General features: G+C 51.9%; 1 protein-coding gene across 4 annotated transcripts in view; it reads left to right on the top strand.

Annotated features, from left to right (window-relative positions):
* The window catches only part of AP1G2 (adaptor related protein complex 1 subunit gamma 2), a 29,758-nt gene that overhangs the window by 13,933 nt on the left and 1,175 nt on the right, over positions 1-14,650 (top strand). For 2 of the 4 annotated variants that reach the window (XM_081167838.1, XM_081167837.1), the window contains exons 7-21: positions 376-471; positions 2,088-2,168; positions 2,509-2,607; positions 3,952-4,007; positions 5,334-5,447; positions 6,222-6,362; positions 7,008-7,062; positions 7,567-7,689; positions 8,245-8,334; positions 8,479-8,609; positions 9,647-9,754; positions 10,557-10,713; positions 11,534-11,651; positions 12,842-13,008; positions 14,131-14,229. In XM_081167838.1, the coding sequence (XP_081023964.1) occupies positions 376-471; positions 2,088-2,168; positions 2,509-2,607; positions 3,952-4,007; positions 5,334-5,447; positions 6,222-6,362; positions 7,008-7,062; positions 7,567-7,689; positions 8,245-8,334; positions 8,479-8,609; positions 9,647-9,754; positions 10,557-10,713; positions 11,534-11,651; positions 12,842-13,008; positions 14,131-14,229 (1,635 nt within the window). Of the gene's footprint in view, positions 1-375; positions 472-2,087; positions 2,169-2,508; positions 2,608-3,951; positions 4,008-5,333; positions 5,448-6,221; positions 6,363-7,007; positions 7,063-7,566; positions 7,690-8,244; positions 8,335-8,478; positions 8,610-9,646; positions 9,755-10,556; positions 10,714-11,533; positions 11,652-12,841; positions 13,054-13,308; positions 13,689-14,130; positions 14,230-14,650 lie in introns of those variants that run through there. The other 2 variants (XM_081167839.1, XM_081167840.1) reach the window with 2 other exon arrangements.

The raw sequence follows: 14,650 nt of genomic DNA, 5'->3' as shown, positions 1-14,650 counted from the left end.
AGCCCTCAGAACAGGCTGCTATCCGCAAGCCTTGGGAGCTCGGCGGGAACTCCTGCGGGCTCCCAAGGCTTGCGGATAGCTTCCTGAAGCCTGGAGAGCGAGAGGGGTCGGTGCATACCGACCCCTCTCGCTCTCCAGGCTTCAGCGAAAGCCTGCATTCGCCCCATAGGACGCACACACATTTCCCCTTCATTTCTGGAGGGGAAAAGGTGCGTCCTATAGGGCGAAAAATACGGTACCCAGCGCCACAGGAAGGGGCATTGGGATTCCTGCGAGAGGGCATTGCGAGGAACAAGAGGCAGGGCTCTGGAGGACGGATGCTTTGTGACGGATCTTCTGCTAACCCTGCTTGTCTGTTCTCTTGTTTCCCTCCAGTTTGTTCCTCAGTTAGTGGGGCTGCTCCGTAACCTGGTGGTTGCCGGCTACTCTCCGGAACACAGCATCTCAGGAATCAGCAACCCTTTCCTGCAGGTAAAAGGATCTCGTCCCCTGCAACCTCCCCTCTTCCCCTGAACTTCTGCCTCACCTTTCTTTCCGCAATTCAAGAGAACCTGGAGTGCATTTAAGAATTGCTTCCCGCAGAGAGTTTCAAGGGCACAAACACTGAGCGATTAAAAAACAACAGGTATAAAAACAATTTCAAATCCAATTTACAGGTACAGGCTGGGACCCTTTTTTATCTTTTTAACTCCACTTAAAAGTTGGTTGGAAAAGGAAGGTCTTCGGCAAAGGAGCAGGGAAACAGCTAGCAATCCCAGAAGCCTTTGCAACTGCAATCCCGTCAGCCTTTGCACTGACCTCGGAGGTCTGTTGGGGTTTGAGAAAGGAGGTTTGGAGGGAGCAATTGTGGTGGGTTTATGGCAGAGGTTTACAGGCTTTTTAGATGCCGTTTCACGTGGTACGCAGGAATGTACCCCCCCCATAGCTGTCAACTTACAGATTTGAAAATAAGGGGCCAGCAGCCTTGAAAATAAGGGATCAGCAGCCAAAATAAGGGATTTTCAGAGCACAGGTAGGTTCAACTTCTGAGCCCCTCCAAGCCAAAGGCAGAAAGCCCAGCCAGCAGCCAAACAAAGCCTCAAGCGGTGGTTCCCACAGCGCAGCAACCCAGCAAAGGGGATGCAGCAAGGGAAACCACCGTCACCTCTCCGCTGGGAAGCGCTGAGCAAAGGTGATTCCCCAGGCAACACAGCCGATTTGATTGGCACAAGGCATGCAAGCTCCACCCCCCAGTCGTTCTTAGACTCCTTATTGGGTGAGCAACGCAGCCAAGCAACACAGTTGGAGCCTCCCTCCTCCCTGGCCGGCAGGGAGGGAGGGAGAGGAGCTGCTTCCTTTGAAACCCGGGAAATTTAAGGGACATCATCAATAAGGGACGGCAGCGGGACACAGCGCTGGGATTTCCCGCCAAATAAGGGACGGTTGACAGCTATGAACCCCTCTCCCGTAAGTGGGGAGACGTCTGTATTAGCCCGGACACCCCTATCTCGACTGATCTTGGAAGCTAAGCAGGGTCAGGCCTGGTGAATACCTGGATGGGAGACCACCTGGGAATACCAGGCGCTGTAGCCCTGAGTCAGTGTGGATTAGTGGTTCAGATGCTGGGAGACCAGAGTTCAAACCGTGACTCACCAGGTGGCCTTGACCCATCACAGCGCCTCAGCCTAGCCTACCTCACAGGGTGGTTGTGAGGATAAAATGGGGAGGGAGGGAAGGGGGCATCGAGCTTGTGGGATACAAATAGGGTGAGACAATAAAACGTGGCTGGGCTTAGCATGCCTCCGTGACCAGAAGGGTGGCGAGTTTGACTGCTCAGTGACTGAGCTGAGGGAGAGAGTGGAGCTTTCCCTCTCTTTGCCTCCTTTTAAAGTCACCTCCTTTTCATAATAATAATAATAATAATAATAATAATAATAATAATAATAATAATTTATTATTTATACCCCGCCCATCTGGCTGGGTTTCCCCAGCCACTCCGGGCGGCTTCCAACAGAATATTAAAATATAATAGTCTATTAAACATTAAAAGCTTCCCTAAACAGAGCTTTACTCCATCCTCACCTCCCTGATAACATCTCTCCACCCAGGTACAGATCCTGCGGCTGCTAAGGATTCTGGGAAAGGACAACGAAGACGCCAGCGACGCCATGAACGATTCCTTGGCTCAGGTGAGCCCAATGGTTGTTGCTGGTGCTGGAAAGGGTGCCCTGGGTGAGGGAGGGAAGAGAGACATTTAGAGGACTCTGGAGAACAGCGTTCACTTCACCATGAACAAAACGGGGGGTCCATTTAGCCTCCACGTTTCGATTAAAACTTTGCTAGGCCTGGTCTAGATTGTATGACCTAGAACCCTTCGTTAGCAAGGGCTGTACCATTTGGGGGGTGGTGGCTGCCGTCAGTGAAGAGGGAGGAAGAGACCAAGGTGAAGGCCTGCGGGGGGAGAGCGGGGCGGGGGAACGTCCCACACCAAAAGCCAGCAAGGCTGCCAACCCCTCCGCTTCTTCCCAGGTGGCCACCAACACGGAGACAACGCGGAACGTGGGCAACGCCATCTTGTACGAGACGGTGCTGACCATCATGGGCATCCGCTCGACCAGCGGCCTACGGGTATGGGGGATTCGTACGGGCCAGGTGGACTGGGCTGATCCTGCACCTCTTGCGTTCAGATCTTTTGGGAGGATGTTGGGTTGTTTGGGTGCAAATGGAATATTCTGGGCGCCTCCTGGGGCGATGATGGCTCTTCCCATTTCTAGACCCCACATACGATCAAAACTGATCGTGTGGAACTTCAGGCCCCTGATATCAAAACGGCCCTCCAGACCTCTCTGTTTGGCCCCAGAAGTCCTCTCCCAAAGCCACACCATCCTCAGGTACCGTATTTTTCGTCCCATAGGACGCTCCGTCCCATAGGACGCACCTAGTTTTTTTGGAGGGAAATAAAGGGAATTTTTTCCCCCTTTATTTCCCCTCCAAAAGCAGGTCGGGGAAACCGAACCAGGTCGAGGAACAGCGGGATGGCGGCGCTGCGCCTCCCTGCTGTCACCCGAGCTTGTGGGGCTGGCCGATGTCTGCCCGGCGCGAGGGGCGCTCTGCATCAGGGCGCCCCGCCCGCCAGGCGGCAGGCTGCTATCCGCACCGTGGGGAGCCTTGCGGGGAACTCCTGCAAGGCTCCCCACGCTGCGGATGTCTGCCCGGCGCGGGGGACGCTCTGCTTCAGGGCACCCCTCACGCTGGGCGGCAGGCTGCTATCCGCGGCATGGGGAGCCTTGCGGGGAACTCCTACAAGGCTCCCCACGCTGCGGATGTCTGCCCGGCGCGGGGGGCGCTCTGCTTCAGGGCGCCCCTCGTGCTGGGCGGCAGGCTGCTATCCGCAGCCTAGACATCCTTGCGGGACCTCCCGCAGGGCTGCCTAGGCTGCGGATGTGTTCCCGAAGCCTGGAGAGCGAGAGGGGTCGGTGCGCACCGACCCCTCTCGCTCTCCAAGCTTCAGCAAAAGCCTGCATTCGCCCCATAGGACGCACCCAGATTTCCCCTTCATTTTTGGAGGGGAAAAAGTGCGTCCTATAGGGCGAAAAATACGGTAGTTCTGCCTTGCTGGAGAACTGCAATGATAAATCTCGCTTTCCTGGAAAGAGGATGGAGAGGTCTTTGGGATCTGTGCGTCTGTTTCCATAAACCTTTGAGATTTGTGTGGCTCGGGTGCAACCTGTACAAGGATAAGACCTGTATCTGTTGTTCTAGCCACTTTCGCCCACTTGCTGCCTCTGGTCTGCGGCCCCTGAAAGGTTGCTTTTGAGGGAGTGCGGCCCCCAAGCCCCAAAGTCTTCCACATCCAGCTATCCCAAGCTAGAATCTGCTTGTTCTGAAGCTTTCCCGTTCTTCCTCTGCCCCCTCAGCTCATACAAATGGTACATTTTGGGAATTAAGGACACCTCTCTTTTCCACACCTAGGTTCTCGCTATAAATATCCTCGGGCGATTTCTCCTTAACAAGGACCGGAATATCAGGTACAAAAACCCCCACGAAACAAACAAAGCACTGGAATGACCCAGATAGAGCTGTGAGGAAACGCCGTCCCAACAATCACCTGAAATTTTCCTGTCGGAATTTTGAAAATATATTTTGGGGCCGAGTCTCCTTATAACACATTTCGCCCTGGCTCCTTTTAAAACGCGGCGCTTGGTTCCTGCAGAGGTTTTTAAGCAGAGATTGGAAGGACATCTGCCGTGCAGGATCTAGTCACGATTCCTGCACGATTCTGGGGGATTGGACTAGATGACCCTTGGAGCCCTTTATGATTCTTTGATTCTGCGGCCTGACATCTTCTTCTCCAACTTGGGACCACTGAAATTCAAGAAGAGGGTGGGATGTTGGAAGATGGCGTCTGCAATCGGGGCCTCGAGCGAATTTTTGAACCCTAGTCTCCCGGTTCCTGGTCCAGTTCTCTGGCCCTTGACCCACATGGGCACACAGCGCACAGCACACAGGCTGTGTTGTCTCAACCCTCGACTCGCCTTCCTCACCGGCATTGCAGATCCCTTATTTCCCCTTCATGATCTGCCCCCTTCTCCTAATTCTTTGAGGCCCGTTCTGTAGACACCGGTCTGGGAGAGGGAGCGTGCCCAGAGACCCTCAGGTTCCCTCATGAGCCGCCGCCAATGGCCTCACGGCTGAGGGAAAATGAGGGACGGAGGCTATTTCTCAAATATCTCCCTCACCCCCAAGACAAGGCAGCCACCCCTTTTCCACAGCGCATGAGAAGCAGCCGCGTGATAACTCGGCCTATTAAAATGCATCCTCAGGGGCGCGACGCTTCTTTTCTTCCCCGGTGAAACAGTGCGTGAAATTAATTTGCCACACGCTTAATTCAGATTTGCTCGGATGTCCCGGCCGCCCTGACAGAGGTTGTTTTAGGGCCTCGCCGGCCGCCATTTTGGCTGCCCATGCCACAGCCGCCTGTTACCCCCCTTGCCTCCCACCCGGCAGCGTCCCCTTTCCATCTTGAAGCGAATCAAGGAGAAATGCTTCCGACTTCATTGGCTGCGGACGGTCTTCTTTGTGCCGCTTCCCTGGTTAAAGGGCCTGGGAGACCAGGGTTCGAATTCCCGCTCGGCCATGAAGCATTCTAGGTGGCCTTGGGCCCCAGTCACCCTTCTCTCAGCCTATCCCACCTCGCAGGGCTGTTGTGCGGATAAAACAGCGAGGGCGAAGGATAGCCCCGAGCGCCTGGAAGGAAACACGGGATGTAAATGTGATGGATTAAGCTCTCCTCCTCTCCCTCTCAAGATGTGATTTATTTATTTTTCTCTTGTCGGGGGGAATCTTCCCTTTAGATACGTGGCTCTAACATCTCTACAGAAATTGCTGCAAGAAGAGAACAGTGCCGTTCAGAGGCACCGGGCCACAGTCCTTGAATGCCTGGCCGACCCGGATCCCACGGTGAAGAGGTGAGACTGCGATAGGAATTTCAAAGTCTTCGATATCTGGTAATGTTCATAACCGCACGTACATAGATCAGCACAGGAAGACCGACCTGAAGTCATTTTGATTCCTAAACTGAGCAAATGTTTTCTCTGCAAGGTCAAAGTGGGAAACCTCCCATTGTCTTTTCCTTCACAAATCCTGTCTTAAGGGTATGTCTGTGTTTGAATAGGGTGTGAGCTTGTGACCTGGCCCAGGAAATAAGTATTTATCATTACAAAAGACTGGCCAGGCTCCCCTGGCGATCCAATCAAGTAACCTGCCAGACAGGAGAAAAACAACATTCAAATTTCTGTTTTAGACCGCCTTTTCTGTGATGTAGGTGCGATGTATCTGAGGGGTGGTCTTAGGTTACACCCCTTCTGTGACGTATGTATGATGTTTCTGGGGGTGGTCTTGATCTACAGGGTGTCAATTTCAAAAGTCTTTATAAGGCCTTGCACGCAATTTTTCTGGGTCCCTCCTCTCTCCTGCAGGTGAGGGGAGCACCCTGTTGCAACAGATCAATAAAGATCAGGCTTACTAGCTGCTTTGCTTCTCAATATTCTCTGGTTGGCCTCTGTTATTCTCTCCTACCAATAGGGAACCTATGTAAGGACTCTATATGGGCTCTTGGATACCCCATAAGGGAAAAGGGCAATTTTTGTTTACAACAAGACAAGGGGGAAAGACAGGGCCGAGGCTCCGGGAGACGATGTCTCTGAGTCGGGAGAATTGCTCGCTTCTCCCTCCTTCCTCAGGCGAGCCCTGCAGCTGAGCCTCGCCCTGGTGAGCGGCAGCAACGTGAGGACGACCACAAAAGAGTTGCTGGTTTTCCTGGACACCTGCGCTCCGGAGCTGAAGTCGGACTGCGCTTCCGGAATATTCCTGGCCGCTGAGAAGTGAGTCGGGTCCGGCCGTTGCCCGTAGGGGGCATTGTAGAGCAATCCAGGGCAGGTTTGTTTGGGGGGAGGGGGTTGAATTTTGCAACTTTTGCGCTCATGCCAGAGCAAGAGACTCTTAATCTTAGGGTCGTTGGGCAAAAGATTCCTGCCACTCTCCAATTTTGTGACCTAAGACTTGGGAATTCAAAAGATGTCTTGGTTAAATTAATAAGATTTGGTTCTCCTTGGTAAGTGAAACGCATGTAAAATTGCACAGAAATAATTAAAAACGAGCGCTTGCAGTTATATTATACAGCACATTAAAAAAATTATTGTTCATTTTTATTATTATTCAGCATCACCTGACATTTTCAGAAGGCGAAATTAAAGTCTTTGGTTTTCTGAGAAAGCAGTTTATGTGCTTTCTAATCAAACGTAGATTCGCCAAGCTGAATGTTGTCCCACCACAAAAATAATAGCAGATTTGAATTCCTCACACCCAAAAACGTATTTTTAAGGCCCTCCCTTCCTGAAGAAATTAGCAAAAATTAAGTTCCACCCCTTAAATTGACATGCTCTGACAGCGTGAGGGGCACTTTCAGGCAGAGCAATAGGTCTAAAGACATTCCTGCTCTTCTCGTTTTCTTCCCCCACCTACTTCAGGTTTGCGCCCAGCAAGCGTTGGCACATCGACACCATCCTCCAGGTTCTGACCATGGTAAGATGGAGGCTGGGGTGGGGGCTAGGATCCTTGGGGAGCCGCGGAAAGCTGTGTGGCTCAAGGAAAGGCCTTCCTCTCGCAAGGGGTTGTGTTTGAAGAAGCTTCTCCACCATCTGGACTAGAAACTTTCTTCTTTTCTTTTGGGAGAGGCAAGAAACAGAAAGCTGACATTCTCAGGCACCCAAAACACCCCCTACTATGAACATTTTTCAGGCTTTAATATTTATTTTCCTCTCCCTGTTTCCAGCACCCATTGAAACTGCCATTCTAGGTGTGTTGAAAAAGTGAGTTTCAAGGCCCTCCCCCCCTTCACATAGAGCCCACCAATAGCAGCCCAGATTCCTCAGAGTGCCTTCAGAGCCAAGTCCTTGGTAGTGTGGGCTTGTGTGGAGGAGGAGGAATCTGTTGAACTCTTTTTAAGGGAAGGAAGGGCCAAGCAGAGACATATCTCGGAGAATGAGCGTAGCTCACACCCACGGTTCCTCTCCTTAATCTCTGCAGGCTGGCTCCTACGTACGTGACGACGCGGTGCCCAACCTCATCCACCTCATCGGAGGTGCAAAGGAGCTTCACGGCTATGCGGTTCAACAGCTATACAAGGCCCTGATCCAAGATATCTCTCAGGTATGAGATTGGGGAGGGGGGTGATGGGGGAGCGGGGCATAGAGGAAGAGTGAGGCTATGTATCCTGTGCCCACTTACTTGCAAGTGAGTTTTTTATTAACTGAACAGAATTTCTATAATGCTTTGCACCAAAACCTCTAAGCTGTTCTTCCTATACAAATAGAAATGTAAGGCTGTCGTCACGCTGCACTTATCAGCATTGGGCCAGTTGTTGTCTCTTAGCTAGCCTACTTCACAGGATTGTTGTGGGGGAGGAGAACCACCTGCACTACCTTGAGCTCCTTGGGAGAAAATATAAATGTAATAAATAATAATAAAATAACGTGGGAGGTTTTTTTTTTAAGAGGATGTGAAAGGTTGGCGAGCAGAGGCAGCAGATCCCAGCAGAAGACATTCAAATTACCCATAAAATTATATATTAAAAAGTCCCCCTAAAAGAAACCCACCCTTCAGAATTGCATATTAAAATGCACGTCAAACGTACAGGTTTGTAGGCTTGCTTAACCGAAAAGCCTTTTCAGCTGGAGCTCTCCCTCTCTCTTTTTCCCCTCCCAGCAACCCTTGGTCCAGGTGGCTACCTGGTGCATCGGTGAATACGGCAACCTCTTATTGGACGGCAGCTGTGAAGAGGTGGAGCCCACTCAGGTGAGGAGTGAGAAATTGAGGGTGGGCATTTTGCGGGGAACATTGAGTGGGGGAAGTTTGCTCACGCCCCCTGGGGATAAAACACCCGATTTCATTATGGTTTCCCTCCTCCTCCTTTCTCCCCCTTCTCTCCCACTGCGGCAGGTGGACCCAGAGGAAATGGTCTCCATGTTGGAGCGAGTGCTGCAGTCGCACCTCTCGCTGCCGGGCACCAGGGCCTACGCCCTCACCGCCCTCATGAAGCTCGGGACCCGTCTGCAGGGCAGCGACATCAAGTGAGCTCACCACCGACATTCCCACCCTTGCAGGTCTGCCACGGGTTAAGGCTGCGGACACACCATAACCTGCAACCCTGGGAGTTGTAGTTTGAGCTACAGCTCCCAGCACCCTTAGCAAACAAAGGTTCCCAGGATTCTTTGGGAGGGGTGGGGAATTGTGTGCTTGGTTTAGGCTCGCAGCCTCAGCTTCCCCTCTTCCTAAGCCAGGCCTCAGGGGCAGGGGTGGACGTAATAACAACAACAACAACAATAATAATACTAATATAATATTTATACCCCGCCCATCTGGCTGGGTTTCCCCAGTCACTCCGGGCAGCTTCCAACAAAATATTAAAATACAATACAGTGGTACCTCGGGTTAAGTACTTAATTCGTTCCGGAGGTCCGTTCTTAACCTGAAAGTGTTCTTAACCTGAAGCACCACTTTAGCTAATGGGGTCTCCTGCTGCCGCCACGCTGCTGGAGCACGATTTCTGTTCTCATCCTGAAGCAAAGTTCTTAACCCGAGGTACTATTTCTGGGTTAGCGGAGTCTGAAGTGTATGTAACCTGAAGCGTATTTAACCCAAGGTATCACTGTAGTCTATTAAACATTAAAACCACTGGTGATCCTTGGGAGCCCACGGAATTCAAATACCAAGGAGATTCTGACTTAATACATAAGGATGAGTGTTCTGGTGGCAAGAGCTGTTTGACAGGGGAAAGGACTCGCCCAGAAGGCGGTGGGCTCTCCTTCATTGCAGGTTTTGGAAACGGAGGTTGGATGGGCCATCTGTCAGGGATTCCGCGATTCCTGCACTGCAGGCGGGTTGGGCTAGATGACCCCTGGCTTCCCTTCCAACTCTACAATCCTACGACTCTACGACTGGCAGGCTGTAGCAGTGGCAAGCGTTGGACCACCCTGTGAGGCCTTTTGAATTGATTTGCCTCTGTAATATTTCCCGCCTCATTCTGTGTCCTGCTTCTCTGCCCGAAGCAGAGGCTGCTCATAACCTCTTCCACTCAATTCTTTTTTCCTGCCCTGCCAACCCTGAGAAGTCGGATCCGGAGCCTGGTTTCCATTTACTGCAGCTGCCATGACGTGGAGCTCCAGCAGCGGGCGGTCGAGTACAATGCCCTCTTCCGGAAGTACGACCATCTCAGGTACTCCGGGCAAAAGATGGGAGCCTGAAACTGCTCTCGTTCTCGGGTGCTCTGCATATTCTGACCTTCTGTGTGGGCGCTTCCATTCACACAACACCCATTTTTTTAGCTAGCTTCCCCATTTCACCCCGTCCAACTTCGAGCGCTGAAAACTTTGCTCCGAATGGCCTTCCGCCTTGACAGTCTTTGTGGGTGCTCACAGGAAGCCTTCAGCGGCTAAACCTCCACAGAGGAAGACCAGTACCAAAATCTGGTTTGGAAACCTTTATTCCTGACACGCAGGTCATAGGATGGGTGAGGAGGGTTGACGGCGGGAACAGTGGAGCCAAGTCACTGGCAGATAAAATCTCTCTCCTACCCTGCTTCCCCACTCTCTTGCCAAGTAAAGGTAAAGGGACCCCTGACCATTAGGTCCAGTCGTGGCCGACTCTGGGGTTGCAGTGCTCATCTCATTTTATTGGCTGAGGAAGCCAGTGTACAGCTTCCGGGTCATGTGGCCAGCATGACTAAGCCGCTTCTGGCGAACCAGAGCAGCGCACAGAAACACTGTTTACCTTCCCACCGGAGTGGTACCTATTTATCTACTTGCACTTTGAGGTGCTTTCGAACTGCTAGGTTGGCAGGAGCAGGGACTGAGCAACAGGAGCTCACCCCGTCGTGGGGATTCGAACTGCCGACCTTCTGATCGGCAAGTCTTAGGCTCTGTGGTTTAACCCATAGCGCCACCCGCGTCCCATCTCTTGCCAAATAAATCCCCACAAAAGGCCCGTATCTCTCCATTTTCTTCCTTTCTTCCTGCCAGAGCATCCGTCCTGGAGAAGATGCCCTTAGTCGACAAAACTGGCTACGCCGAGGAAGGAAGCGAAAAAGAGCAGAATGGAAGAGAGGGCGCTGTTGCTCCTCAAATCCTGGAGGTGGCGCCAGCGCCCAGCGACGTCCAGCAACAAGACTCTGGCCAGGTGGGGAATTACTTTGCCAAGCGGTTGGCACCAGGGGGCACTTGGGAGCAGGGCAAACCCCAAACTTGACGGCAAGGTGACATTTTGGAGCGGGGAGCAGCCATAATCCAGGATTACCAATTCCAAATAAGGATTTGGTTTTCAGAGATGGCCAATCTGTGCTTCCCCTAGACTGGCAGCACCACAGCAGAACCCAAACATAATGCTGTATTTTGAAGAGCCCAGCTGTTAATTTGGCCCACCTCCTTTTATAAAACCGGAATCCTGTATCATCTTGACTCTTTCCTTACACGAATCAGTTGGGCGGACAGCTTGTTGCTGCGCCACAGAAAGGCTGAACTGAACTGGAACCGAACCGGGTTGGTGGGGGTGAAACCTGAACTCAAGCCTTGATTTTTAAAGGAGGCGTTTCGAAAGTGCAGCTTGTGAACCACCTGTGGCTCGTGAGCTTTATCCATGCAGTCCGTGGCAGAAATATTTAATTAATCAATTTTTAAAAATGGTTTTATTGTTTATATGCCTCCCAGCTGACTGGCTTGCTTCCACATCTAGCACAGAACATAAAAATGGCTAAACCACTGGCGGAAAAACCACTAAGTGACCCACCAAGATTTTCAACAATTTTAAAGTGGTCTGAACACCCACAGCCCTATTTTAACGTGCCCCCCCCCCCGGCAGTGGCTGTGCTGTTTCTGCTGCCTCTCCTTTCCGAGATTATCACTGCATGCCTTTGCCAGAGCTCTCTGCACTGGTGCCCTGCAATGGGAATCCCCCCCACCCTCGCCATCTCCTCTTCAACACTCCCTTGCTTTCCCTGTAGGTCTCTGATCTTTTGGATCTCCTCGGAGGCCCTGCAGATCCACCTCCAGCCCAGCCCAGCACTGGCACCCCGGCAGTGGAATCCTTCCTCGATTTCCTTGGCGATCTGAAAGCCCCAGGTATGTTGACCTAAGAGCTCTTTGCTGGTGGGGAGGGAGCTGCTTGCTTTTTGCGGCTCGATTCTTGACAAGACCCTTTCAGGCGAGTCTGCAAAGGACAACTCCCCCCCACCCCAATATTCTTTCATTTTATCACTGCCCCCTGGGGGTCTTCAGGACAGAAGAAATAAAGTGAGGAGAGCTCCATCTCACATGGGTGTTTCTGAGCAAAAGCACTGCCCCCCCTTTAACAACAGCTATAGCACTCTTGTTGTGTTTTAACAATGAGCACTAAAATATGCCTGTATACCTGAAGGAGCGTCTCCACCCCCATCGTTCAGCCCGGACACTGAGGTCCAGCTCCGAGGGCCTTCTGGCGGTCCCCTCCCTGCGAGAAGTGGGCTTGCAGGGAACCAGGCAGAGGGCCTTCTCGGCGGTGGCGCCCGCCCTGTGGAATGCCCTCCCATCAGATGTCAAGGAAATAAGCAGCTACCTGACTTTTAGAAGACATCTGAAGGCAGCCCTGTTTATGGAAGCTTTAAATGTTTGATGTTTTATCCTGTTTTAATATTCAGTTGGGAGCCGCCCAGAGTGGCTGAGGTAACCCAGTCAGGTGGGCAGGGAATAAGAAATAATAATAATGAATATTATTAGGGCTTTTTTCAGCTGGAACTCAAGTTCCGGCATTTCCAGGTGGGCATCATTGCTATTCTAAGAGAAGGAGGGAGGTGTTTGTGGTGAGTTCGCCTCCTTTTTTCCTAGAAAAATAGCACTTATTATTATTATTATTATTATTATTATTATTATTATTATTATTATTATTGAAAGCTGCTCTGTTTTGAGTAATGCAACAAAGGGAAAGCTACAGGGTCCAATGAAACCCCGTCTATGAATGGCACTCACAGCATTTCCAGAGAAAAATACAGAAGAGACCAGGCTGCTCCCTGCTTAGCCATGTGGGCCACATATTATTGTGAATGGTCAAAAGAGGCCTCTTCCTCCAGGGGGACCCAAAAGCCACAGCCTCTGAGCTGGAAGGTCACAGTGCCAGTCCTGTGTACGCTGCCTGGGGTTACTCAGGCGAGGGCAAGGCCCTTTGCACATGCTCAGGTGTGCCTTGGCTTGGCATGGCTCTGGGGACTTTCTGTACCGCATGGAGTGGTTGGCTGGAGGGGAGCTAGACTTAGCTGGCCATCCTTCCCTCCCCGCAGCCTCCGCCATCGCCCGCATGGTTGCATACGAACAAGACGGCCTGCTGGTCGAATTTTCCATGGAGCGGCTGCCGCTGGAGCCCACGTTGCTGCTCATCACGGCCACCGTCTCCAACAGGACCCCCCACGACGTGGTCGGGTTTTGTCTGCAAGTGGCCGTCCCCAAGGTGAGGCCCCGGGTGGCTTTAGAAGAGTGTTGGAGAGCCAGTGTGGTGTAGTGGTTAAGAGCGGTAGTATCATAATCTGGGGAACTGGGTTCGCGTCCCCACTCCTCCACATGCAGCTGCTGGGTGATCTTGGGCCAGTCACACTTCTTTGAAGTCTCTCAGCCCCACTCACCTCACAGAGTGTGTGTTGTGGGGGAGGAAGGGAAAGGAGAATGTTAGCTGCTTTGAGACTCCCTAGGGTAGTGATAAAGCGGGATATCAAATCCAAACTCTTCTTCTTCTTCTTGGGTGAGGTCGCAGAGGAGGCCACAAGCCACAGCGGCCGCGATGCTTCTGAATATGAGTTGCTGAGAATCACAACTGAGGAGGACCGCTGCGGCCGTGGGGTCTTGCTTGTGGGCTTCCTCAGTGGGGCATCCGCTGGGCCCCCGGGAGAAGAGGATGCTGGGATAGATGGGGACCCCCTTTGGCCTCACCCAGCAGCCAAGAAAATCTACTGATGTTCTTAAGAAGTGGGGCAGCCTCCTTTATGCTCCTCCTAGTGCCAGAGGCCAACGGGGTCACCCAGCTAAGGGTTTCTGGGCAGGCAAAAGGAAGCGCCGTATTTTTCGCTCCATAAGACGCACCAGACCATAAGAAGCACCTAGTTTTTGGAGGAGGAAAACAAGGACAAAAATATTCTGAATCTCAGAAGCCAGAACAACAAGAGGGATTGCTGCGCAGCGAAAGCAGCAACCCCTCTTACTGTTCTGGCTTCTGGGATAGCTGCGCAGCCTGCATTCGCTCCATAAGACGCACACACATTTCCCCTTACTTTTTAGGAGGGAAAAAGTGAGTCTTATAGAGCAAAAAGTACGGTAATTCTTTACACGAACTATGGAACTTACTGCCACAGGAGGAAGTAATGGCCATCTTGAAGGAGGGTTTAAAAGAGGATCATACAAAGGGATAATGCTGTCAACCATAATGTTTTAAATTGCAAATGAAATCCTTTTGCAGGGCAGGGAGGGGAGAAAGCAGGAAGGGAAACAGCCCTGGGCTTTGCAGGGGTCAACAACTTATTTCTTTTCTTTTTTCAATGATACGCATTGTTTGGACTTTCGCCTGCTCCTCTTCTGGCAGTCCTTCCAAGTGGAGCTGCTGGCCCCGAGTGGCTCTACAGTCCCAGGCCAGGGTGGGGCCCCCATCACCCAGCTCATCCGAGTATTGAACCCCCAAAAGGTAAGAAGAGTGAGAGGAGAGATATACGTGCGGCCAGGGAGTGGGAATTAACCTGTGATCTGAGCAGCGATGTCATTTCCTGCCTGGCCATCGCTTAAAGCAAGGTGGTGACATCACTTCCTCTACTCATGTGAAGCGGCGTGCAGAGACTCTATTGCTTAAGCTTCCTGCGGGACACTTCTGTTGGCAGCATCCAAAGGATGTTTCCCGCTGAAAACAGGAAGTGGCACCGTCACACTCCCACATCACAAAGACAGCAGTGATGTCACTTCCTCCTCTGCCGTCGCCGGTTGGCTTCACCTTGGTTAGCGTAACAGGCACCAGGGTGATGTCACTTCCTGTTCCTCCAAGGAGGGTACTCTCCAGCAGTCTCAGCCGCCCGAATTCACTCTCTTTCCCCATTTAACACAACACACGTCGC

Source organism: Podarcis bocagei (assembly GCF_964188305.1).
Source record: "Podarcis bocagei genome assembly, chromosome: 13".
Classification (NCBI taxonomy): Eukaryota; Metazoa; Chordata; class Lepidosauria; order Squamata; family Lacertidae; genus Podarcis; species Podarcis bocagei.
The sequence above is the reverse complement of the archived record's forward strand: the minus strand, read 5'-3'. Positions and strand labels throughout refer to the sequence as shown.